General features: G+C 36.4%; 1 protein-coding gene and 1 long non-coding RNA gene across 6 annotated transcripts in view; one reads left to right on the top strand and one right to left on the bottom strand.

Annotated features, from left to right (window-relative positions):
* The window catches only part of iffo2b (intermediate filament family orphan 2b), a 29,653-nt gene extending 3,483 nt beyond the window's left edge, over positions 1 to 26,170 (top strand). The window contains exons 2-10 of one of the 4 annotated variants that reach the window (XM_089125389.1): positions 12,776 to 12,836; positions 15,473 to 15,568; positions 17,431 to 17,490; positions 19,192 to 19,362; positions 19,454 to 19,593; positions 21,237 to 21,411; positions 22,642 to 22,731; positions 22,865 to 22,989; positions 23,157 to 26,170. In XM_089125389.1, coding sequence (XP_088981515.1) covers positions 12,776 to 12,836; positions 15,473 to 15,568; positions 17,431 to 17,490; positions 19,192 to 19,362; positions 19,454 to 19,593; positions 21,237 to 21,411; positions 22,642 to 22,731; positions 22,865 to 22,989; positions 23,157 to 23,262 — 1,024 coding nt within the window. In that variant the 3' untranslated portion in view covers positions 23,263 to 26,170. The remainder of the gene's footprint in view (positions 1 to 12,775; positions 12,837 to 15,472; positions 15,569 to 17,430; positions 17,491 to 19,191; positions 19,363 to 19,453; positions 19,594 to 21,236; positions 21,412 to 22,641; positions 22,732 to 22,864; positions 22,990 to 23,156) is intronic. The other 3 variants (XM_089125390.1, XM_039673725.2, XM_039673726.2) reach the window with 3 other exon arrangements.
* LOC120480509 (uncharacterized) lies at positions 256 to 26,904 on the bottom strand. Of its 2 annotated transcripts, XR_005623124.2 has the most exons (4): positions 26,577 to 26,904; positions 8,101 to 8,305; positions 7,885 to 7,939; positions 256 to 1,665 (listed from the first exon to the last, which is right to left on the bottom strand). It is a non-coding gene; the product is annotated as an uncharacterized LOC120480509 (long non-coding RNA). The 2 variants fall into 2 exon arrangements; XR_005623123.2 differs by lacking the exon at positions 26,577 to 26,904 and having other exon boundaries at positions 8,101 to 9,092.
* Positions 26,905 to 27,628: the final 724 nt, after the last annotated feature.

The following is a 27,628-nucleotide window of genomic DNA, read 5'->3' as shown; positions in this document are numbered from 1 at the left end:
TTTCTTTATCATCAGTGCAGAACAGAAGAAATCACTGGGATACTTATAAAGGGAGATACATTAACCTCTTAAATGAGATATAAATGTTGTGATCAGCATGCTAACTAACTAACTGCAAGTCATTACATTTTCACTCATTATTTGATTGAACTGCTAGTCATTTTTATACCAAACATTCAATATCTAAATGAAATAAAAGCGTATATTTTTTTAAGATGATAACTGTGTATACACGGCACGCTGGGGTCAGTACGATTGTTTTTAAAGAATCTCCTTCATTTATTCAGCGAGGGCGCATTAGATTGATCAAAGGGGACAGTAAAGACATTTTTAATGTTACAAAAGATTTCAAATAAATAGGATTTTTTAAATATTTTTATCATGGTTTACACCCCAATGTTCTTCCACAAAACTGAAGATGAAACTGTCGTCTGAGAGGCTCCGTCAGCACACACTCGTTCTCCCGCATGAATAATTGAAGCTCCGCTGTTTTTGGCTCGAGTGCTGAGGATCACGCAGAGATCTGTCTGTCCATCTATCTATCCATCCATCCATCCATCTATCTATCTATCTATCTATCTATCTATCTATCTATCTATCTATCTATCTATCTATCTATCTATCTATCTATCTATCTATCTATCTATTGAAATAACCTGCACACCTTCTATATCCATCCTTCCATCCATCTATCAATTCATCCATCCATCCATTTATCCATCCACCTATCTATTTACCCATCCATCCATCCATTTATTTACCCATCCATCCATCCATTTACCCATCCATCCATCTATTTATCCATCAATCTATCAATCCATCCATCCATCTATCAATCCATCCATCCATTTATTTACCCATCCATCCATCCATTTACCCATCCATCCATCTATTTATCCTTTAATCTATCAATCCATCCATCCATCCATCTATTTATCCATCCATCCATCTATTTATCCATCCATCCATCAATCTATCAATCCATCCATCCATCTATCTATCAATCCATCCATCCATCCATCCATTTATTTACCCATCCATCCATCCATTTACCCATCCATCCATCTATTTATCCTTTAATCTATCAATCCATCCATCCATCCATCTATTAATCCATCCGTCCATCTATTTATCCATCCATCCATCTATTTACCCATCCATCCATCCATCAATCAATCTATCAATCCATCCATCCATTTATCAATCCATCTATTTACCCATCCATCCATCAATCCATCCATCTATTTATCCATCCATCCATCTATCAATCCATCCATCTATTTACCCATCCATCCATCCATCCATCAATCTATCAATCCATCCATCTATTTACCCATCCATCCATCAATCTATCAATCAATCCATCCATCCACCCATCCATCTATTTATCCATCCATTCATCTATCCATGGGCAGTGTGAGATGTAGTCATGTTTCAGGGATGGTCATCAGATTAACAGAGCATTAAAGTTTGACAGATGTCTCCTCACAGTCTTTCAGTCAGTGGTTAGACATCTCGATCGTGTCCATCTCATGCGGATGGAACGGGTGTGTGAGGAGGTTTAGGGCGGACCGTTCTCTGATTCAGACGGGCTAATCTCTGCCAGGCTCGCACATGTCCGGTGTTAACATGACCACAGTCATCCGTGACGTGTTGTTCTCCGGCCTGTGGAAGCACACATGAAATGAACGACTCTGATCTCTTTTAGCTCTTGATAGTAGTGGATGCATAACTTTAAGGTATTGCCACATTAATGTAGCATTTAAAGATGTGTGCATATTTAGAATATTATATGATGGCTTTTAGCCTTGAAAATGGCTAAAAAAATACCATATTCAAGCAGACTGGATGGTACTAACTAATAAATATTACATATCTCAATTTCAACATTTTATACATGTTGTAGATTAATGGACAGGCTGTTAATTCATAAAGTGATCGGCACAATGTTCATTTCAAACCCTGTTGATATTTACGTATATTATTTGTATTAATATGCATGAGCTGTAACTATATTCACAATATCATGGTCTTGACAATCTGCAACACTTTATAATAAGTAGTTTATTAATGTATCAAATAATCAAAGCATTTGCTGCATAATAACAACAGGCCTTTCTAGACTCCGCAATGCACTTTAGTTCAAAGCCTTTTGATAAATTCTGGTTGATTTAAAGATCTTTTTGTGAACTTTAATGCATTATCGACCACTTCTATAAAGGGAATTGGTAATTAGCCCCGTTACTCTTGCATCGATGACCGTTTTCTGGCACAATTGAGAAACCATGGGTCAACTAGAGGATAAAGGTATCTTGTATTTTGGGTGTTGCTAAAGCGAACAAAACAAACCTATAAATCACACTTTTTATATCAAGTTATATAACACAGTCCTAAAAGTTATATCAGTCCTAACAAGCCTTGTGGTTTTTGGATCAAACGTAGGTTTTTCCGTCTACGAGGAGTGGCAATGAATAATACCGCCCTGAGCGTCAGCAGTGCAAGTTATCACACAGGAACGACTTGTATTTAACTGTTCTTGGCTGGCATTACAAGTTATTAACATCAATTAAGTGTTCTTTCTCCAGAAGTTGTGATGGGAATTAACATGCAAAGTATTTTTTGGCTGCGCCTTGTTTATGTCGAAGCCGTTGAGGTGTATTATTGTTGGGTGTGTGTGTGTTGAGATGTGGATCGTGACAGCAGCGCACATGAGATGACAGGGATATGAGATAATGAGTTTGTTTAGCGGCACATTGCTGAACACACTGGGTGCGATGAGGCTGTCCAGGGCCGGACAGGAGGCTGGATTAGTCGTGACGGCCCGTCATCCGGCATCATTAGAGCAAAACATCCTTAAAATTACATATTTAAATATATATTAATATTGATATTACAATATATTTAGCACAATGGCCCAACAACATGCAATAAATTTAACATTAATCACTTTGTGACACGAGTTTGTGCAAAAATACAGCTGCGTTTTTTTGCTTGATAAGCTTTTCTTGTATTTATCTATATTAATATCATTATATGCATGATTATTTCGGTCATTTGCATTGTTTCCCTGCTGCTCAGATTTCTCTGAGTACTTTTCTTTGAATACTTTTCAGCTCAGATTTAGCCTAAGTTTGGTCTCTTTTTTTAAAGAAAACACTTGGCAGATTGTTGCTGACGTAAAAAAAAAAAGCTATAGACATTTGCTATTATTAAAAATGCACAAAAATACTATTTTAAAATCGTGAAATATATATATTTTGCAAAACATGGTTTACTTTAAAACTGTGAGAAAATTGTTTAAAAATGCACAAAAATTTAAAACTGCACAAAAATAATTTATTTGTAAAGATACTTTATTTATACTTTATTTGACCTTTAAAACTGTTTAAAATTGCACAAAAATACTATTTTAAAATCGTGAACTATATATTTTGCAAAACATGGTTTACTTTAAAACTGTGAGAAAATTGTTTAAAAAAATGCACAAAAATTTAAAACTGCACAAAAATACTTTATTTGTAAAAATACTTTATTTGACCTTTAAAATGCAAAAAAAAATACTATTTTAAAATCGTATATGAAATATATATTTTGCAAAACATGGTTTACTTTAAAACTGTGTGAAAATTAAAGCTAGTGCTCCTGTTCATTTCCAATGCGCTCAGTTTTGACCATGAACAATTCAAGTGTGCACGCTAAAAAATGCTGGGTTGTTTCAACCCAAATTTGGGTCAAATATGGACAAACCCAAATGTTGGGTTAAAAGCTGAGTTAAAATTTTAAATTCCATTTTAACCCAACATTTGGGTTTGTCCATATAACCAAGACCATTTAACCTTTTTGAATCATGTCCATGATTTATTTATTTTTTGTTCACACAGCAAGTGCCACAACTTCACCAAGTTTCAAACCATTGTGATAAAGTAAAAACAGTCAAACATTTTACATTTTTTCAGTCAAAAACGACGAACAGCACCAGACGGTTAAAAAAAAACAAGTATTTTTATAAGTCATGCTTCATCTTTGTTTCAGGAGGTTTGATCTGGTTATGCATGCTTATTTCGGTTATTTGCATTGTTTTCCAGGGCTGTGAACGGTGACTGGTCTCCCACTTCTGCTCAGATACTTTATGAGTGTGTCAGCTGTTGTATTAAATGTCCACACCTGTTCTCACACATGTCTGCTTCCCTCAGTTTTCATCACTAAACGCACACGTGAGCCTCCAAATCCCTCATCATCTTGTGCTTCATGACACTTTTTTCTTTCTGTTTTTGAATCACACCCTAGTTTTTGGACTGAGCTTGTGTTGGGCGTCTTTTTAAATCCCATGTCAATAAAGCCGCAAGAGGGCCGGCATAACAGTGATTTTACCTCAGATAAGAGATGAGTTATGAACAATGGAAACCTTAAAACCACTGTTATGGATCGTTTCCAATGTTTATTATTATTTTTTTAGGGATGCACGATATATCGGCCAGCATATCGGTATCGGCCGATATATGTTCATTTTTAATGTTATCGTTATCGGCCTGTGGTCGATATATTAAAGCCGATAGATAATGTATTGTTCCCTTCAGCTGAGACACTTGTTGAGCACTGTTTATGTTTTTGAATTTCTTGAAATATGATTGAAATCTCTTCAAAAAATGAAAATACGGTTCGCAAATCTGTTATATCGGCTATGTAACACTATAATGAGAACATCATTATAATTGTGCGCTTGGGACATGGGTTTAATTGTGAGGCTTTTGTTTTTGTAATCAGGCTCTCAAAATTAGATCAAAATTTGGATTTAAGTTTATCGGCCGATATATCGGTTATCGGTTTTCAAATATAAAGGATTATCGGTTATCGGTATCGGCCAAAATTTTCATATCGGTGCATCCCTAATTTTTTTATAATAATGGCAACAGTAATATGATTTGAGATCATATTACTGTGATCTCTAACAGTAAGGATTGTGATCTCCTGAGTATAATGATTTCAGGGTTTTCCTTTTCCAGTGCGACAGCCTGTATTATGCAAATGTTGTTTGGTTTTGCAACTGAATTTCCCTTGCGATAATTATTTGGATGCATTTCAAGAAACATGCCAGGCTATTCTGAAGGTTTCTGCCTCGACCTGCCCGACTCTTTTAAACAGGTCTTGTGGAAATAATTGTTGTGCTTGTTAAAGCAAGCTTCAGAATTATTACACTTATGTTGTTTGTTAAATCCTTTTATCCTAAGCATTAAACTTTGGCATGTAACTCGGACATAAATGAAAGGAATTGGCCAAACTTAATTTGATTACATTTTGAAAGATTAATCGAATTGTTTTATTTGTTTTACCAACATTTTTGATCATAAACGTGCTTTAAATCATCATAAATGTGCTTTAAATAATAAATGCATCATAAATGTGATTTAAATCATAAATGCATCATAAATGTGCTTTAAATCATAAAGCATCTAGAAAACTAAGACGACACAGAATTTCTGAAAAATAAAAGCACATTTCGTGTTAAAAATGCAATAATTTTTTACATTTATTGATCTCAGGTTAATTCAATTATTATTATTATATATATTTTTTTTTTTTGCAGTTTGAAAAATTCAATTGATTAGACATCCTTTTATATTATAACATTTTAGATTTTTAATTAAAATCCAGAAAAATGGAAATAAAAAACTGAATTTCTGAAAAAAATAAAAAGGATTTAATTGAGCCCTAAATATGAGATGGAAATATCTCTCGCCATGCAATAAACTCACATGGTGAAGAAGATGTTGCTGTAGACCAGCAATGATTGTGCCAGGGAAAGAATATTAGTGATAAATCACTGAGCATGTGTGTGTGTGTGATTTATGACTTTGATTATGGTCAGGTCCGCTCACACACACACACACACACTGAAAGAGCACAGAAAGATGTGTTCCTTCTCTCCTGAGGATCTCAGGTTAATCATAGACTCATAAAGTCTACGAACAAACAAATCGCTGATTTCCTGCATTTTATTTCTGCACATGCAGCAGTATTTCAGCTGAGATGAATCACTGGTCAACACACCTTTCAATAGATTGAGACAAGTAGAAAAAAATGTCAGGGAACAGGTTGCAGTGCTTTAAGCATTTAAGCTGCACGCGATGTGCTCACATCCAAGATGGCTCATGGGTATAGAAGAAACAGACCCAGAACACATGACTTTTATAGCCAGAGACCTTCATTACTGTATGCAAACAGCTGGCCGTAAACATTTTCCCTCTCATATACAAGATATTAACATATTTCCCTATGGAAGTGGTCAGTCCTCCTGGGATATTAGTATTTATGAGTTTGGCCATGCATATATTTTCCCCTCTATAAGATTTTTAGAGCTAATTCAACAATTAAAGACCAAAAGATGCTATTCTTGAGCTCCTGTAGCGAATGATGGGAAACGTTCGGTCAAATGAGTCTGTCCAAATGAGTTATAATTTCTGGCTTGTTTTGGTTCTGACAACATTCACATTTACAACCTATTTGTATGCCCATCTAGGTCATCAGTTAGCAACCGATGATGTTTGAACAGCAATGAGGTGTTTTTGTGACACTGAATCATGTGTGCAGTGCATGATGGGATCATTCATAAGGCATGCGGTCAGTAGCCAGATGTCTGTGCAATGATTTTATCACATGTCCTTGTAAGGTCTATATTAGCCCGTCGCCCGTCCAGCTGTCCTTATGGGGTTTGTTTGGGAATGAACTAGTTCTCTTATTGCTGTCATTCCTGTCTGACTCTGTCCAGATGAGATTAGGTTCAGTGTCGACTGGATTCAAATCATTCCTCACGAGTTGTTCTAGAAATAATTGTGGGTTTAGGTGCAGTAATCATTGTGTATGATTGTCGATCCTTCTTTTCGTTAATATAAACGCCTGGCAAAACCATGATTTGCCGGGGGGGGGGGGGGGGGCGGGACATGCGCATTTCAGAAGGCAGTTTATTGGACAAGCATTTGTACACGCCCCTGAGTGGCAGATGATGTCATCATCGTTTTGGGTCCGTGATTAGACGTTAAAGACTGCACATTTTAAATGTACACTACCGATTAAAAGTTTGTGGTCCGTAAGATTTTTAAATGTTTTTGAAAGAAACAAATTATTCGCAATTATTCGATCAAAAATACAGTAAAAACAGTAATATTGTGAAATAGTACTGTTTTCTATTGTGATTAGGGCTGTCAAACGATTAATCGTGATTAATCGCATCCAAAATAAAAGTTTGTGTGTTTACATAATATATGTGGATACACTGTGTATAATTATTTTATATATATATATATATATATATATATATAAATACACACACATGCATGTATATTTAAGAAAAAAATATTATTTATATATAAAATATTTATATTTATATATAATATAAATTATACATAAAACTATACAATATATACATGAAAATATTTCTTAAATACAAGCATGTGTATTTATATATATAAAATAATTATACACAGTGCACCCACATATATTATGTAAACACAAACTTATATTTTGGATGCGATTAATCGCGATTAATCATTTGACAGCCCTAATTGTGATATATTTTAAATTTTAATTTATTCCTGTGATCAAAGCTGAATTACTCCAGTCTTCAGAAATCATTCTTCAGGATTCTTTGATGAATAAAAAGTTTTAAAAAACAGCATTTATTTAAATTAGAAATCTTTTGTGACGTTATAAACGTCTTTACTGTCACTTTTGTTCAATTTAATGTGTTCTTGCTGAAAAAAATCATTATTTTTATATCATGTATATCAGCTGATAGTTGATTTAGTTAAATGTACTATCATATAAACATACTTCAAAGGCAACAGACATGGACTAAAACTCACAAAACTAATTTTGAAGATGAAATACCTCATATCTTGAATCTGATGGCAGAATATTTTTAGCTGCTGCAACGCTGCAGTTTCTGTCCTTGGGGAAAAATAAAGCTTTGCATGAATGTAAAATGATATTAATACATATACAATATCTTAGTGAAAAATGCATGCATCTCATTATATCTCTTCATATAGTTGAAATATTCATGAGATTACTTATATATTCTAGTGACAGTAAGACTCTCTTCACCCTGTAAAGCGTCCAGACTGTCCATTGTGATCAGATTGTGTCCTTCTGTCCTCTGCATCAGTGGTGACGCCACCCTGCCTCCAGCAGGAAGTGATGCGCTGTGCTGTGCTCTGATTGGCTGATGCGGATTATAAACTCAGTGAGCTCTGCACCAGCACTTTAGGAACAGCGTTCAATCACCATCAGTCCAGCCATATCTCCCACGCTCCAATCAGACACACACACACACACAGAGAGAGAGAGAAAATACAGTGACCAGCGGGAGATCAAATATCTTACTGTACGGAAGGTTAGCAGGTTATTGGGTTGATAGATTGATTTATAGATAGATAGATAGATAGATGGATAGATGGATAGATGGATAGATACAGATAGATAGATAGATAGATAGATAGATAGATAGATAGATAGATAGATAGATAGATAGATAGATAGATAGATAGATAGATAGATAGATAGATAGATAGATAGATATTTCTGATACTGAGCCAAGCTTTTAAATGTCATTGTAAATAATAGTTGAGTGTTATTTCAACTATTTACTTTTTAGGAGACAAGCCAATTTTCAAGAGGTTTCCTTAGTTTAAAGTGTGTTTTCTGCTACAGTTTCTGTGGCAACACTAAAGGAAAGGTCGACAGTGTATGTTTTGGGAAGGCAAGTGTTTAGCTGACGTGTTTTATGTGCGTTTGAGAGCGTGTGTGTGTGTGTGTGTCTATAGAGCAGTCTCCAGTTCAGTCACTTGAGATTATCGAGTGCCCTAATTAGTATGCTGACATCACACGGGTCTGTGTCCTTTATAGACGTGTGTCTCACATTCATGAGGAGGGAAATGAACTGTTTACTCCCCCGTAGGAACCGCGATGCCGGCCGAGTGTTAAAGGAGTAGTTCACTTTTAAAAAAACTTTAGCTGATAATTTACTCACCCCCATGTCATCCAAGATGTCCACGTCTTTCTTTCTTCAGTCGAAAAGAAATGAAGGTTTTTGATGGATTTTCTCCATATAATGGACTTCAATGGGGTCCAAACGGTTCAAGGTCCAAATGAGAGTTTCAGTGCAGCTTCAAAGGGCTTTAAACAACACCAGACGATGAATAAGGGTCTCAGCAAGGGAAACGATCGCTCATTTAAAAAATAAATAAAAAAGTTGAAGTTTTATAAGCACAAATCCTCGCCTTGCTCTGTGATGCGCGTTCGTGACTCTCTGTTCGAACTCGTTCATCAAAATGAACAAATCTTTTTTCGAGTCATTTGGTTCATTCAACGAACAAAATGAACGAAATGACTCGAAAAAAGATTTGTTCATTTTGATGAACGAGTTCGAAACGCGCATCACAGAACAGAGCAAGGTGAGCATTTGTGCTTATAAAACGCAAACTTTCGTATTTATTTGTGAAATGGCTGATCGTTTCGCTAGATAAGACCCTTATTCATCGTCTGGTGTCGTTTAAAGCCCTTTGAAGCTGCACTGAAACTCTCATTTGGACCTTGAACCGTTTGGACCCCATTGAAGTCCATTATATGGAGAAAATCCTGGAATGTTTTCATCAAAAACCTTCATTTCTTTTCGACTGAAGAAAGAAAGACATGGACATCTTGGATGGCATGGGGGTGAGTAAATTTTAAAAGTGAACGACTCCTTTAACCTCAGCAGGCCGTGAATGTGATCAAGGCTCAATGCTGGATTTGCGTGCAGTAGCAACAGGGAGTGATTCCTCAGGAATGATTTGATTCCCTCCGGCGTGCAGTCTTTCAACATTCTGTTTACAAGTTTGATAAACGGCCTTTTTACAGCTGTCAATCATAATTTGCAGGCTGTAACCAGACGATGCATGCATGTAAGTAATGCTTTTAGTGCTTCAGAAGCTGTTCTCGGGGTTGTGGTTTCTTCTTTCCTGGTTTTAATTTACTTGCTAAAAACCAAACAGGGACCACATAATGAAATAATGTTTGATTCAATACTTTAAACATGCATCAAAATCTCTGTGCAAACCCAAATATATTTATTGTTAATATTATCAATATTATTAATAATCCTTGTAACACAATTATTAACAAATATATTCATATTAGAGCCCGACCGATAAAGGATTTTGAAGGCCGATACCGATACAAATATTTTTGGGTTTTAAAATCCGATATATCGGCCGATATTTTATTTATTTATTTTAAACTGGACATGATAGTCACAAATTTTGTCATGCTTATTTGAGTTTAGAGAACTGATGGGGATGTTTTTTTTAATTGTTATTCAAGCAATGTATGTATCGTGAACAACTCAACGAGTGTTGCCAACAGGGACGGTGTAGAGCGCCCTCTGGTGGACAAACTATACAACACCAACACTCATGACATGGTTCAAGCGCGTTTCGTTCGTTTTTATTTTATTTTTGAAATATTCATTTATCGGCCATTATAACTGCCGATACCGATAGTTTGGAAAATGCCTAATATCGGCCGATAATATCGGTCTGGCTCTAATTCATATGTATATTTATTACAGATCAAAAGTTTGGGGCGATATGATTTCTTTAGGTGAATTTAAAAGAAGTCTTATTTGCTGCATTTATTTGATCAAACATAGTAAAAAGAGCAATACTGTAAATATAATTCCAATTTAAAATAGCTGTTTTCTATGTTAATGTATTTTAAAATGTAATTCATTCCTGTGATCAAAGTTGAATTTTTCTAATATGAAAAAATATTCATGATCTATGTTGAAAACAGCTTCATATTTTTTGTGGAAACCATTATATAAATTTTTCCAGTATTCTTTGATGAATAGAAATAAATAAATAGATATATATTATAAAATCTTTTTGATCAGTTTAATGTATCCTTGCTGAATTAAATGTCTTTAAAATATATTAAATATTATATATTTCAATCGTGACAAGTCTCAAAATAGTTTTAGCGTACATAAGTCCCGTTGCAGATCTAGTCAGGAGGAGCTGGGGAGGTGGAGGGTTCAGAGGGACACTGATCCAGACTATTCAAATATTAAGCCAGCAATCTCATTGGCCAATCAGCTAAACTAGATATATTGCTAATGGCATCCAGTTAATGTTTTCAGTGTTTCAGTGATCATCTATAACAAGAATAAGCTCAAAATCTATAAAGAATGATTCACATACATCTGCCCTTTGGTGAGTTTGAACTGGTTTTCCACGGTCAGTATTGGGTTACAGAGACACCAGGGGTGGGCGCACAGACCACAGACGCCAGCAGACCCCGGTCGAGGATTCCTGGCCTGAAGGATCAATCACACTGAAATGGAGATGATGAGCTCCTGTGTTTATAATCAGACAATGAATGGCTATCACTGGGCAGGACTGCTTTATGATATTGTCAAGGCTGATCTAGCTTTCTAATAAACCTGGGATTGTAATCTATGAATATTATTGGCTCTGTGGCTTTGAAATACTTATATTTCTCTGTTGTAAATCTCTGTGGTTTAACTTAAAAGCATTGGCTAAATGCATAAATGCAACTGTATCATGAAGCAAAGGGATAATTGGTGTTGTCACATGCCTCTGGAGGCAGAATGTATATCAGTGTCAGTGTTTCTGAACTCCCTGAAACTCCTTGAGTTTCTTCCGGGAACGAACACGTCACAATATTATTCATTTAAATAATTAATATGCAGAATAAAGGGACGGGGCCTGGTTGAGTTAGTTAGTAGTGTGTTGAACTGGCAGTTATGGAAAGGGGCGGGACATTTCCCAAACACACTCGAAGCGCTTGACCAATCACGACACACTGCTCCAGCCGACCAATCAGAGCACAGTGCGCTTTTTTAGAAGGAGGGGCTTCATCGAGACAGGAAGTAAACAGAGCGTTACTGACAGACTGGGAAGAGAGGAGCCGCAACAATGGATAATATGAGGAAAATAATGTGTTTTATGAACATTCAAGCTTGAAAACCTATTGTAGCAGAGCCTAAAAACAAGAGCATTGCTTTGAGTCTTTTTTTTTCCTGCAAGCATTACATAATGTGAATCTGTTTTTGCCCCGATGTCACAATTTTTATTTGTTATGAATTATCTGTTATTGTGGTTTGATCCCATTAAGCTCCATTAAAAAGTTAGATTACACTCTCAGAAAAAAAGTATGAAAGCTGTCACTGGGGCTGTACTTTTTCAAAAGGTAAACTTTTGACCATTTTAGGTGCTAATATGTACATTTTAGGTGTTAATACGTCAATTTTTAGGTCCTTAATATGTAGATTTTAGGTGCTAATAATATGTACATTTTAGGTCCTAATAATATGCACATTTTAGGTGCTAATATGTAAATTTTAAGTCTAATATGTACATTTTAGGTCCTAATATGGACATTTTAGGTGATAATATGTACATTTTAGTTGTTTATATGTCCATGTTAGGTGCTAATATGTACATTTTAGGTGTTAATATGTACCATTAAGGTACAAAAGTGTACGTTTTGAAAAGGTACAGCCCCAGTGACAGCTTTTGTACCTTTCTGAGAGTGTAGCATTCTCCATTAAAATGAGACATTGACATTGTTGCCACAACAGGAAAGTTGTCATAATATAAAATAATGATATTCTTATGCACACCGTTACTATGATATAAAATGACTCAAAGTGTGATATAAGATTTGATTCACACCGTCCAGCCCTGTGATACTCATCAGAGGTGTGTGTGTTTTGCAGATGGGAAGAGGAGCTGTCGAGAAGAGAACAGATGGAGTCGATGGTGGAGACGCTGCAGGAGGTGAGATCACCCGAGCAGGAGCTGCCCAGACGCTCTCGCTGTGATACTAACTACATTTGCCGTTATATCACGTGTGTGTGTCATTTTACGACCCTGAAATCTTGCATGAGTGCACACATCCAGATATCATGATGCAGGGTAACATACTGGCATTATACAGACAGACAATTTTACATTGTTAGAATTCATGAAAATGTTACCGGCGGCAAACAGCCGATTGACATTGTTTCATATTTTTACTCGCATTTGGCGGTTGACGAATGTTCATTTTAGGCCATTTGAATAGTTTTTATAGTTTTATTTTCTACATTTGCAACACGGCATCATGAGTTTTTCGTAAACATACACGCCACTTTCAAGTCAAGTGGCGTGTTATCTATAAGCACTTTGAGCATATGTCTACGCCATTAAATATCCGAGTGATTTCGCGTTATGTACACGCTAGAGCCCGACCGATAAAGGATTTTGAAGGCCGATACCGATACAAATATTTTTTGGCTTTAAAATCCGATATTCCGATATATCGGCCAATTTTTTAATTTTTTTATTTCAGTAATGTGCAACAAAACATTAACAGATTTCCCTAACATTAGTTATTTGTAGTTATTTATGAGTTTTAACTAAAATAATATGATAATGCAAACTTGTTTCTTTTATTGTCACAACAGAACAGACTGATGATAGTGGCGTTAGCTAGCTTTGTGGTTAGCTAGTCTATGATGAGCCATAATTTAGCAATGGATAACGTCATACTGCAAATTGTAAAACATACATTTTCAATATAACAGGCCGAGGAGAGATGATGCGTCTCATTGCTATAACGGTCACGCAATATTAAAGAAATACTTCAGTCACGTTGTCAAAAGTTAAAAGGACGGTCAGTCAACTACACTGTAACAACGTAACGTAATTAGCTAATTTCGCTTCATTCTCGGCTTATTTAACAGCAAAACTGGACATGATAGTCACAAATTTTGTCATGCTTATTTGAGTTCAGAGAACTGATGGGGATGATCTTTTAATTGTTATTCAAGCAATGTATGTCTCGTGACCAACTCGACGAGTGTTGCCAACAGGAACTGTGTAGAGCGCCCTCTGGTGGACAAACTATACAACTCCAACACTCATGACATGGTTCAAGCGTGTTTCTTCAATTTTTTTTTTTTTTTAAATATTCATTAATCGGCCATTATAACTGCCGATACCGATAGTTTGGAAAATGCCTAATATCGGCCGATAATATCGACCTGCCGATATATCGGTATGGCTCTAGTACACGCCGTTAAATGTCCGAGCGAAACAAAGCAAAATGTCGATCTACATCTGGAGAGCGATATTTTTTTTCCTAGGATGGTAGGGGAAGACTCATAAATGCTATTAACCCCAGTGACGGGTAGGTTTAGGGACGGGGTTGGGGGTAGGTCATATATTAATACAGTAATGTAACGTTAAGTCAACAGTGTTCATAAACACGCTGAAAAGTGATTATGCGTGTTGATAGCACGCCAAAAATGAAAATACAAATTGGCGTGTCAAGCCATTTCATGAGAACAGTCTGACATTTCTGTCAATAGATATTAATTTGAGTAACCCAATACTTGGATTCATCACCAGGTTGCAATGAATTCTAGGGTAGGCAAGTCCGCGAAGTATCAATCTGTTGTGTCTTGTATTTACCGGGAAAAAAGGACGCATTTTGAAGCCGGATTTTATGCAGGGTTTGAATTATGACAGCCTTCGTTGCGCAGCGGTGACATAATCGTCTGTGTTTAAACGTGACATCAGAACCGAACCGTTCCTACTGGACCGCCACATCAACAGCAGTGCTGCATCCCAAACGCCCCATATTCCCCAGAATCACACTGCAGGTGTGAGATCCATCTTCTGCTGAAGCAGCGGGAAAATCAATAAACGGCTGCATCTGTTTGCATTGGATTATGGGTCAGCAAAAGCGCAGAGGAGAGAACCGTCCCTGGAGAGCCCAAACATGCCATCTTTCCCAGTTCTGCCCTGAGCCGTATGGATTTCCTCTCCAACCTTCAGCCCTTCATTAGTGTTGTGTTCAAGCTGGGATTGTGCTTTAGGCCGTTTAACATGAACATCTGTAGGCTTTATTAATAAATGATGTGAAGGCCTGGTGTAAGCTATCTAATAACGACAAACATGTCTATTTTATTCATTCAAATGTGACATAAAAGTGACAAAACATTTCTATTTTAAATAACTCAAAGAATCTTGAAAAACAAGGTTTCATTGTTTCCACAAAAGGATTCTGTTTTTAATATTGATAATAATCAGAAATGTTTCTTGAGGACCAAATTATCATATTAGAGTGATTTCTGAAGGATCATGTGACACTGAAGACTGGAGATTTGATCACAGGAATAAATTACATCTGAATATATATTAAAAAAAATAAAGTTAATTTAAATTGTCTTAATATTACACAATATTTATGTTGTTACTGTGTTTTTGATCAAATCAAAAATGGTTTTAATGCTTGTCAATGGAGATGCTTTGTTTAGAAGTGAAAACTAACCAGCTAAACCTAAACCCAGACCCAGAGTGAAATGTCATCACACACAGGCTGTTTAATGTAATTGTAATCTTATGTTGCTTTGCTTTTGTGTGTTCAGAACGTGAACGAGTCTGAAGCCGCTCAGGACGGGTTGAACGAGAAGGTTGAAAAACTGAAAGCTGAACTGGTGGTCTTCAAGAGCCTCATGAACGATGTGAGTATGTCGTTCTTCCCTAACGTTCCCGTAAGCTTATAAACAAACGTTCTTCCCGGAACGTTAATAAAGCGTTCGTTTGATCATGTTCTAAAAACATCAGATGGAATGTTTTGTCTGATATGTTTCAGTTAAACATTTTTTTTAAATATTTCAGAACGTTTAGAGAACATTTAAAAAGTAACATTTCCATAATGTTTGCAAAATTGTCAAATAGAATGTTCCCTAAAATTAGCATGAACAATAAACAACGTTTTGAACTTTCATAGAGCATTTAGTGGAGGAAAAAAATGTTAATGGGAGTGTTAGCAAGATTTTTTTTTTTTATATCGTATTAGGTTCATAAAGTTCAGTGCAATTATTTTGTTTCATCACATCATCAGATCCCTATGGAAGCTTGTTTCCGCCACAGAATGAAAAATAAAAAAGGTAATCGCGACTTTTTATCTCCCAATTCTGACTTTTTTTCTCCCAATTGCTAGTTTACATCTCGCAATTTTGACTTTATTTCTCAGAATTGTGAGATACAAAGTCTGAATTGTGTGATATAAAGTCACAATTGCGAGATATAAAGACAGAATTGTGAAATTTAAAGTCAGAATCGATTGATATAAAGTCGCAATTGCGTGTTATAAAGTCAGAAATGCAAGATATAAAATCGTAATTGCGTGATATAAAGTCAGAATTGTGAGAAATAAACTATTCTGATTGGAAAATAGTTTAAAAAAAAAGAAAAAAAAAGTCCGAATTGTGAGATAAAAAGTCTCAATTCGGTCTTTTTTTTCCTCCCAATTGCGACTTTATTTCTCAGAATTTGCGAGAATTGCGATTTAATATCTCCCAATTGCGACTTTATTTCTCAGAATTGCGACTTTATATCTCGCAATTGCAACTTTATTTCTCAGAATTGCAACTTTATATCTCGCAATTGCAACTTTATTTCTCAGAATTGCGACTTTATATCTCGCAATTGCAACTTTATTTCTCAGAATTTGCGAGAATTGCGACTTAATATCTCCCAATTGTGACTTTATTTCTCAGAATTGCGACTTTATATCTCGCAATTGCAACTTTATTTCTCAGAATTTGCGAGAATTGCGACTTAATATCTCCCAATTGCGACTTTATTTCTCAGAATTGCGACTTTATATCTCGCAATTGCGACTTTATTTCTCAGAATTGCGACTTAATATCTCCCAATTGCAACTTTATTTCTCAGAATTGCGACTTTATATCTCGCAATTGCAACTTTATTTCTCAGAATTAGGAGAACTGTGACTTTATATCTCTGAATTGCGTCTTTATTTCTCAGAATTGCAGCCTTATATCTCGCAATTTCGACTTTTTATCTCAAAATTGCGAGATATGAAATCAGAATTGTGAGAAATAAAGTCGAAATTTTTTATTATATATTTTTTTTCAGTGGCTGAAACAAGCTTCCATAGATCCCTGTTTGCAGTCCAAATAAAACGTAATATTTCATGTGGATGTTTTCACTACATTTGATACGAATCTCAATCAGGTGTTTATTAGCTTAAGATAACCCAATTATCTTAAGACTTCTGTTTCGTGACAGCAGAGAAACACGCTCGGCTTTATTTGGCTCTTTCAACACACACATGCCCACATTGTCATTGTTTCAGTGTCAAACACATACACACCTTCAGTTTATACCAGCTGATGTGGATGGTGAGGAATGAATAAACGGTTTATCCTGGATTAACGGGTTAGCGTTAAACTTCACTCTCGGATTGCCTCGTCTATCAGCTAGTCATTCACACGAGTGTCGCTGTGTCCCGGTAAATAATAGAAATAGACTTGGGGCAATAAAAACTGAACTGAAATCTGTATTTATTATAAAGGCTGGCGGGCGATGCCGCTCTAGAGCCGTAGAGAACCGGAGGAAAATCCTGGACCTGAAAGTAAGAGAGAATGCAAGATATGATCTGTGTTTAATAAAGGAAAACAATTGCTTTGATTCATTTGATTCGCATCTGTTTCTTGCACTCTGTGTGTTGTGTTTTAATGAACAGACCACACACACACAGAGGGACGGATGTCTAAATAGCATTAGTTCGGCATCTGCGGTTTGGTGCTCTGCCTTTTCCTCTTCTCCATACACAATGAATGAGTCAGAGCAATTGTTTCCCATGAGGCCTTTAGGTGAAATTAACTGCTAAAGGTTGTTGCGTGCCTGTGGATTCACCACAAGACTAACTTGTTGGTCTTAGCATCTATGTGCAATGGCATTGATTTATGACTATGATTGGCGTTCAGCATGAGATTACAGTGATTTGAAGTGATCCCGTGGCATAGTGTGTTTTTAAGAGAATGGGTTTATTGGTTTGAATCAGTTTATTCACCTATAAATACTGCAGCTAAATATGATTATCAATGAATACTGTTCCTTTTGCACTCAGTTCAGTTATTTATATGCAACAACTGCATTTTCCAACCCAATCCACTCCCGAAAAATTAGTTTTCATGTAGTAGAGAATCAAACTGAACAATCAGTTCCTAATTATGCAATGTGTATTTTGTTAATGTGCATGTAATTTATTTTAATAAACATTGAAATAGATATTTTTAGTCTTAAAATAAAAATGAGTAAAAAAATAAAAATAATATTTATTCATTAATAATTTTTTTTGTAAAGGTAATGAACTATTTTTTTTAAACATTTTTATACATATTTCTTTTAAAAATTAACAGTTGTTTTTATTTTAATATATTCAAAGGTAATGAACTATTTTTTTTATTTTAAACATATTTCTTTTAAAAATTAACATTTGTTTTTATTTTAAAATATTCAAAGGGAATTAACTATTTTTTTTATTTTAAACATTTTTAAACATATTTCTTTTAAAAATTAACATTTGTTTTTATTTTAATATAGTTTTAAAAATATATATATATAAAAATAATAACATTTATTTTTAAAATAGATTTTAAAAATTATAAATTTGAACTAATTTGCTCATCGATTGGACCATCTTCAATTATCAAATTGTGTCATTTATGGTTACAACAGAAAAGTGGATTTATTTTGCTTAAAGGATAGTTCACCCATCATTTACTCGCCCTCATGTTGTTCCAAACCTGTATGAGTTTCTTTCTTCTGTTGAACAAAAAATACGATATTTTGAAGAATGTTGGTAATCAGAGAGATGATGGACCCCATTTACTTCCATAGTAAGAAAAGAAATACTATGGAAGTCAATGGGGTCCATCAACTCTCTAATCACCAACATTCTTTAAAATATCATATTTTCTGTTCTGTTTGAGGGTAAGTAATGAAAACATTTTCATTTTTGGATGAACTATCACTTTACTTGTTCATACAGGCAGTATGGACAATTGGAGTGTCCCACCTGTTAATAAATGCGGCTGTCAAATCAAATGCTGACTGTATTTAGCCCATGTCAACATGGCAAAACTTTGCAGTGTGCACGTGGCCTATGTGTAAATATAGAGGCATGGGAGTGAGAATAGCGACGATTGCTAGATATTTAAAGGCCAGTCACAGACAAACTGTGACTAAGCACAAATCTAATGACTCCAGCATCATAATTATAATATTTGCACACCAATAATTTTCTAACACCGCTTGAATCTTTGTTTAGCAAATGTCCGACCTCGACTCCAAGATTCAGGAGAAAGCCATGAAGGTGGACATGGACATCTGCAGGAGAATCGACATCACGGCCAAACTGTGTGACGTGGCTCAGCAAAGAAACTCGGAGGACATGTCCAAGATGTTCAACATCAGTCCTTCCAGAGCGCCAGCAGACAGAGTGCGTAAAATTGCATACGGTACTGCATTGCTGCCAAACCCACACTATATGTCCATGGCTTTTAAAATGCCTGTAATATTCTTGGTCTCAGGCGGCGGTTGCCTGCAGAAAGAAGGAGAAGAAGCAGGTCTCGGATGAGGAAAGCTCAGAGATGGATGCGGATCCCAGCACTTCAGAGGAGGACGTTCCCTTTAACATCACAGACGAGATGAAGCGCATGTTCAACCAGCTGTGAGTCCTATTTCTGGTGTCAGACTGCAGTCAGATATGCTGGATTGAGATTGCTTCACGTCTGTACTCTGTCTCCATCGAGTGGTGATGACAAGAATTGCAGAAAAAGGAGCAATGGGGGGGGGGGGGATCTCTGTTTGAGCATCTGATTCTTACTCATGTTAAGAGCTTCGTCTACTTTTGCAGAAATTTTCTACAGCATTTATTCATTTTAATTCCTAAATATGACTTATGCAAAAATGTTTTGAGTATTACAAATTAAATCATGTTCAGGTGGAGTGCTTCTTCAAATTGACCTTAAAGGAGTAGTTCACTTTTAAAAAAAACTTTTGCTGGTAATTTACTCACCCCCATGTCATCCAAGATGTCCATGTCTTTCTTTCTTCAGTCGAAAAGAAATTAAGGTTTTTGATGAAAACGTTCCAGGATTTTTCTCCATATAATGGACTTCAATGGGGTCCAAATCAAAAATCAACCATCAAAATGAACGAATCTTTTCCCGAGTCAACTCGTTCATTTTGTTCGTTGAATCAAATAACACGAAAAAAGATTTGTTCATTTTCATGAACGAGTTTGAACAGGAGAGTCACGAACGTGCGTCACAGTACGAGCATTTGAGCTTATAAAACTTAAATATTGTTATTTATTTTTTAAATGAGCGATCGTTTCGCTTGATAAGACCCTTATTCATCGTCTGGAATCGTTTAAAGCCCTTTGAACAGTTTGCAGTTTGCACTGAAACTGTCTTTTGGACCTTGAACCATTTGGACCCCATTAAAGTCCATTAAATGGGAGAAAAATCCTGGAATGTTTTCATCAAAAACCTTCATTTCTTTTCGACTGAAGAAAGAAAGACATAAAGTATAAAACATTGAGAACTTTTTTATTTGCATGAACGGCTAAGACTAGTCTTAAAAGTTTTTTTTTTCAAGACTGTTCCTAACTTTAAGTCAATAACATAAAAAGGTAGATGGATTGATTGATTCCCTCTTATCTAACGACTAGTAGAACCAGACCGATATATCGGTAGACCGATATTATCGGCCGATATTAGGCATTTTCCAAACTATCGGTATCGGCAGTTATAATGGTCGATAAATGAATATTTCGAAAATAAAATAAAAACTGACGAATCACGCTTGAACCATGTCATGAGTGTTGGAGTTGTATAGTTTGTCCACCAGAGGGCGCTCTACACCGTCCCTGTTGGCAACACTCGTTAAGTTGGTCACGATACATACATTGCTTGAATAACAATTAAAAGAACATCCCCATCAGTTATCTTAACTCAAATAAGCATGACAAAAAAATAAATATATAAATAAAATATCGGCCGATATATCGGAATTTAAACCCCAAAAATATTTGTATCGGTATCGGCCTTCAAAATCCTTTATCGGTCGGGCTCTAACGGCTAGTTAGTCAAACTGGGTCTCAGTTTACGCAACTGGTCCCAGATAACTTTGAACGAACATTGTATTAAGGTTACAGGAAGAATATTTGAGGGAAAACTCGTGAATGTAGTCTATATGCATGTTTTTCATCCTGTTTTGTGCTTCACTCTTGTCTTGTCCGCGAATGTCTTCACTGCCTGCTGTTTCTCTCTCCTCTTTTTCTGTCCCTTTGTTTTTCCTCGCATGCAGACATTGTTCAGATAACTCATTTGTTGCTAGGCGGGAGACGTTTGATGTCGATGATGACTGCGACAGTCTGACGTGGGAGGAGAACGACGATACGCTCCTGCTATGGGAAGATTTCACCAACTACAACATACCCTGTGCCCTTACCAACAGCAGCGACGGAGACGCTCCCGACACAGTGAGTTATATCATCTATGTACACCACTACTGCGGATGAAAATGAGCTTCACAATAGATGAACTCAACATTTAAAATCCCTCAGTTCTCCATCTCTGAAAAGCCGAGCCGATGTTGATTCTTGTTTTATTACGAGCTCTGTCTCCAGCAGACTCTCCTCTGTTCGGCGTTTGTTTAAAATGAGGGATTCTGCAGAGGTTGGAGATTTAGTGGCTAATGACAACATTTCTCACTCGTTGTGACACTAACCTCTGACCCCTCACACACACACAACTAACCTCTGACCTCTCATAACAGACACACGTCAAAGCACCCGAGCAACTGTAATCTATTTACAGATATGATGAGACACACAGGCGAGTGACACATGTACACAATTTCCCACAAAAAAAAAAAAAAAAACGGTCTAAAAACACTTACAATAGGCTTGCCATAGTGAATCAGGGTAAGACAAAAACACATTTTGGATGAAGGATTGATGATGTATCGACTCGTTATTTAAATGTTGTAAATTTTAATCAAAAAAGTTACATAGTGAACCTTTAACGTTTTGAAAGATGTCTCTTAAAGGGATACTCCACTTTTTTTGGAAATAGGCTCATTTTACAACTCCCTTAGAGTTAAACATTTGAGTTTTACCGTTTTTGAATCCATTCAGCTGATTTTCTGATATTTAGAAGAATATCAGTAACAAGACAGTTTCTGGACTTCCATAGTAGGAAAAAAAATATACTATGGAAGTCAATGAGACCAGAAACTGTCTGTTTACTGATATTCTTCTAAATATCAAAAAATCGACTGAATGGATTCAAAAACAGTAAAACTGAACTGTTCAACTCTGGGGGAGTTGAAACTGAGCCTATTTCCCTAAAAAAGTGGAGTATCCCTTTAAGCTCATCAAAAAAGCTGCATCTGTGATGCAAAACTGAATTTTCAGCATCATTACTCCAGTCACATGATCCTTCAGACATCATTCTGATTTGCTATCGTGCTGCTTCCTATTTTTTGAGGCAACCATGATAGATTTTTCTTTTCAGGATTCTTAAATCAATAGAAAGTTCAAAAGAACAAAAATTATTTGAAATAGAAATCTTCTTGATGCATCCTTGCTGAATAAAAGCATTAATTTCTTTCCAAAAACTTTTGAACAGTAGTGTATCGTGTGGTCGTTCTCAGTACATCTGTGCAGATTGAGAGTGAAATGAGTCTGTTTCTCTGTTGTGCCTCTCAGGACGGCAGTCTCGGCAGTCTCATCGATGAGACCGAGTCTCTTTTCAAGACCAGAGAGCAGGAATATCAAAAGACAATCGGACAAATTGAGGTTCGAAAGTGCCCGTTTTTCTCTTTTGTCTGTGATTGGTTAAGATTGTGTTTGTCCCCCTGTCTGAACCTCTTTTCGTTTATGACTGAGTTGAAGGTGTCTGGGATGAAGTATCGTCCTCTCTCTCACACAGGTGGAGTTGGCCACCGCTAAGAGTGACATGAACAGACACCTGCACGAGTACATGGAGATGTGCAGCCTGAAGCGAGGGCTGGACGTGCAGATGGAGACCTGCAGGAGAATGATCAAGGGCGGCAGGTGATCTCACAGATCATACAGACAATAACAGCTTATAATATGACTACTGTTTGTACTTTGTAGTCTTAAGTAGTCTTGTTGTAGTCTTACTTTTAGTCTGAAGTCTGTACTTTTGACAACTCTATCTATCATATAATGTGACTGCATATAATATCTCATTCCTTCAGAAATTCTCCTTCCATCAGCTCGACCGCGAGCAGTGACTCAGGGAACACTGACGAGATACAAGACGAGTCAGACAAGGATGGAGAGACGGAGGGGCCAATCAGCTGATACCTGCCCAGCCCGGCCCCGCCCTCTTCCCCCCACGAGCTCCAATCAGCTCTCGGGCCACCCAGCAATCGGCCAATGGCTTTATACTGAGGGACAGAGCCCACTCCCACAAACCCAAAATCCTGTAGGTGCTTTACCGTCTCCGAGTCCGAGTGGGGCGGAGTTAACGAGGGTTGTTTTTGTGCTTGACATCAATATCGATGCGTCACACGGTGCAACAACTCTGCTACGAATCGGATCAGTCCCAGCCAAAATACGTCACACGATACACCTGATCGATCCCAAATCCATATCTTGAGAAACTGGAAGTGACACATCAGACTGAAAGCCAATCAGACCAAAGCGGACTGAACCCCCTCTGATCGATGATCTCCTTAACATTTGTGGCTTTTTATTTTTCTAAAAACAATTTCTGAAATCGACGGTTTACTGCGGAAACATTTCGGCCTTTTAAGCCCCGAACCCAGTCTTGAAAGTGGAACAAGCTCACGTTCTATGCAATCGGCCTTATTTCGTGATCTGCGTTTATGATTTGCCTTTGTTTGCGATTTGTTCAACGTTCATGTGTTTTAAAGTGTTGCCCAGGCCTCACAATGTTTACGCACAGAATCTGTGGAACAGCGTCACATCATTTTGAGCTGCTACCAATGACGATTGAAGCTTTTTCAAGGGTTACAGCTATGTGCCTAAATACTGTACATATTGCAGGTTCATTTTGGATGGCCTTACTGCATTTCCACTACTTTTTATAGTTGCACTCATTATAATCATGAGGGAAATAATCAAATATATTTTGTTGATTGTATGATTGTATTTGCGAGGCTAAAAAGTAATTTTAGCTAATTTTCGGTGGAGGTTTTGATTGTATATAGACCATGTCCCAGCCAACAGGGAACGTTCTGGCAAGGTTCTCTCGAAATTATGAGCAAACGATCTTTCAGTGACGTTAATAGAACTTTTTCTTAAAGTTATATGGCCTTTAATAATTTCCTCAAAATGTTAGCACAAAAACATACGTTTTTTAAATGTTATTTACTTGAATGTTTGCAAAATGGAACTTTTTTTTTTAACTGCACATTTAGAGAACATACTTTGTTAGCTGCGGTTGGGTTTATCTGAAATCATACCCATGTCTATAAACATATGTAAATTCAAGAGTTATAAATGCAAAGGATTATGGGACAAGTTGGCGCTCATGATGGCCGCTGTTCCGTACAGATTCAGCATCTGTTTTCATGGATATGGCTCATCTATGAGGTTTAACTGCCTTTGTGTTTGTCTCGCTTGGTGTCTTTTGGCTCTTTATATTTTGCATTTTAATCTTTAAAATCCATAAATTGTTATTGTATTAATCTAAAAATGTGGGGAAATTTGATGGGTTTATTAACCTTATAAGTCATTTGAGTATGCTCAAAGATGTAATGATAAGCTCAAAATATGGTTGCAGAGGGTTTTTAAAATATATATTTTGTAGTAAATAAGCTGGGGGCATTGTTTTTGTTCATTCATTTTATTAGCTAAAGAGCTGATAATCATGTTTGATAAAAAATCATCTGTGCATTTTGCAATTTGGTTTGTGTATTTGATATCCAAACCGATCAAAAATGAAATAAAGTCTGGCTTTTGAATTTTATAAATGTATAAAATTCACGTTTTTATATTGTTAAGGGTATCCAGGGCTAATTTGGATGCTTTTCGCTAGAAAAAAATAAAACCTGCACAGAGTTCTCGCCTTTTTAAACACAAAACACTGAAACACTGTTGGTCTGTTATTTTTTTTTTCATTGTTTATGGTGAAAACTAAGCTATTTTTTTGTCTTTTCTGGGTCAGATGCCTCTTGTTAAAATCTATTTTATGTTTTATGAACAAAAAAATGGGCAAAGGGCAGCATCGCAAGGTCAGGCGAATTGGAAAAAGTGCATGTTGCGTGTTTTCTGATTTAATTCCATTGTTCATAGTCTTTATAGAGGACAAATGAGAAGCATCTCTGCAAGTATCCAAAACAAAGGTATGATTTGGTAAATATCTTTGTGCTTGAACTTGAATGTTGTATTCGGAAGGAGCTTTCTAATTGAAACTGGATGACAAAGTAATCCTGTGATGATGTTTGTTTTTAGAAAAGCACAAAATGGCAGCAAATTCAGGATGAAACTTTTGTGAAACTGTAATGATGGGGTTATATTGTGTGAACTTTCATAAGCGTGCACAACACACAAAATCGAGCTTGTGTAGCGCTTGTATTCACGTATTTCCATAGAATGTGTTTTGGGCCTTTGTTTTGTCTGTACATCTATTATGCTGTTTTTCCTTTGAGGGGTAAACGCATTAGCTTATCACATCATGCCTTTATCAACGAATAGCCATATTATCAGATGAGCTCATAGAAAATGTTATTTAGTCCATCAGACACAAGATAAAACACTGGATGTTTTTGATCTTTTGCCTTATTTTACATCACAGTACACTTTGACCGTATTAGGTCTTTTCTGAAGACGGGTTTTGTCCGCCAAGCTGCTGATACAGTGACATTGCACAATTACTTTTAGATTTAATTTGTAATAGAGCATAAAACACCAGTTCATTAGACCCCTATCAGCAAGTGGAGCATCAGCGTCACCGTACCAGCATCAGCGAGCTTCACGGAAAGCTATACAACAGATTTACAGTTTCTGTAAGTTAGTGGCTTTTGCAACATCTGTGGCCTGCATCCTTCTCATAGTATACAAGTTTCTTTTTATTATAACTACCTTGACAACTGAAATGATCAGTGCACGTACATTAGAGCATTTCTCTTTGTCATTTGTTTACGCTGCAGATGAGTTTTCCTGGTGTGTGAGCAACTGGTGTATGTTTCAAAAAAATGAATGTAATTGGTGCTGGGTCAGAAAAATAAACATAATTGATTCATTTGCTTTGTTGAGGTCCTTTTGTTCATTATGACTAAGTTTAACAAAATAATTATTTGTTTAGCTTTTATGCCATGGCTATGAATGTAGACTGTGTGTTCATTTCGATAATACATTGACAAGTTTATTTAATTGGTTATTGAAAGTGCAAATACTTTTAAAAAAGTGATTTCAAATAATACTAATAATAACATGCATAAATGAAAACCAAAAAGTAAAAAATGAGACGTAAATATTATAGAAATAAATAAATTGTATTATAAATATAATTTATTTATTATTCAGTGATTTGTCTGACTGAATTCACTGCACTATTTTGTTTATTTTTCATTAAAGTGCCAAAGGTATTAAGCACATAACGTAAAAACTACAGTATTGCCAATTATTTGCAATGGAAAGTAGCCTACCTGAAGCCCGGGGTGGCTCGTTGGTCAAGGGATTTGATTCTCCTGGGGTGAAAGAGTCCCGGACGAGCCCTGCCTCGTTTCACGGGATTTTCCTGGACAGGTTCCATGGTGTAATGGTTAGCACTCTGGTCTCTGAATCCAGCGGTCATCTGACTGGAAAGCCTTCAGAAACTGGCCTTTTAGACGAGTTTAGAGACTGGAACTTCTTCACTAAGCTTTGCTTTCTCTTCATAACGGCATAAACCGCTGCTGCTCAACTACAAAACAAAACAACACAATAGTGGCTTAATATGCTACCTGAGCACTGGACAGTAGTTGAGCACTAGTATTGTGCTACTATTTACCTTTTCACATATAGAAGAGCATGTGTTCTTCTTGCCAAAGTTCAATATTTACACCGAATGCCTTTTCTGAGGTAAAAGTAAAGTTCAGTGACATTGTTAACAAACTGTTTTACTGACGTCTTTCCGCGGTTTGATTGATCGATTATATGAGACATTATATTATGATTATATGAGATATTGATTTTGGTATTTTTCAGCATGTTGGTTCATGTTTATTTGGTTATTTTATCTAGTAGTAAAGAGGAAGAGATGATCGGTTGCCGCTTGAACTGACTGAGCGATCTCTCGCGACTCGCGCCACAGCGAGCCGCGCCATAAAAGGGTTTCAGTCACGTGATCATGATGACGCGCGGAATTCAGATGCAGGGCAGGGAGTGAAGAGCGCAATGGACGTGATGGAGGAAAGTCCGTACTGTACTACTTTACACGCTATTACAAGAAAAAGAAATAAACAAAAAATCAAACATATGTTGGACGTGATCCTTATGTTATGAAGTGGAGAGATTTTTCAACTGGATTGAAATATTTTCTTGCCATCGAGGCTGTAGATCAACTACCTCCTCTTACAGACATACTTTGATTTTACAAAGTTCGGAAACGTTACACGTTACACAAACAGTCACTTAAGTTGTATTAACTCACCTTTGACGAAGTGATCCACACACATGCCCATTTTCCCATTCGGCTCCTCCTGACTGCAGACATAGG

The sequence above is a fragment of the Pimephales promelas genome, chromosome 21 (genome assembly GCF_988280905.1).
Source record: "Pimephales promelas chromosome 21, fPimPro1.hap1.1, whole genome shotgun sequence".
In the NCBI taxonomy this organism is placed as follows: domain Eukaryota; kingdom Metazoa; phylum Chordata; class Actinopteri; order Cypriniformes; family Leuciscidae; genus Pimephales; species Pimephales promelas.
This window is presented reverse-complemented; position numbering and strand designations above follow the sequence as displayed.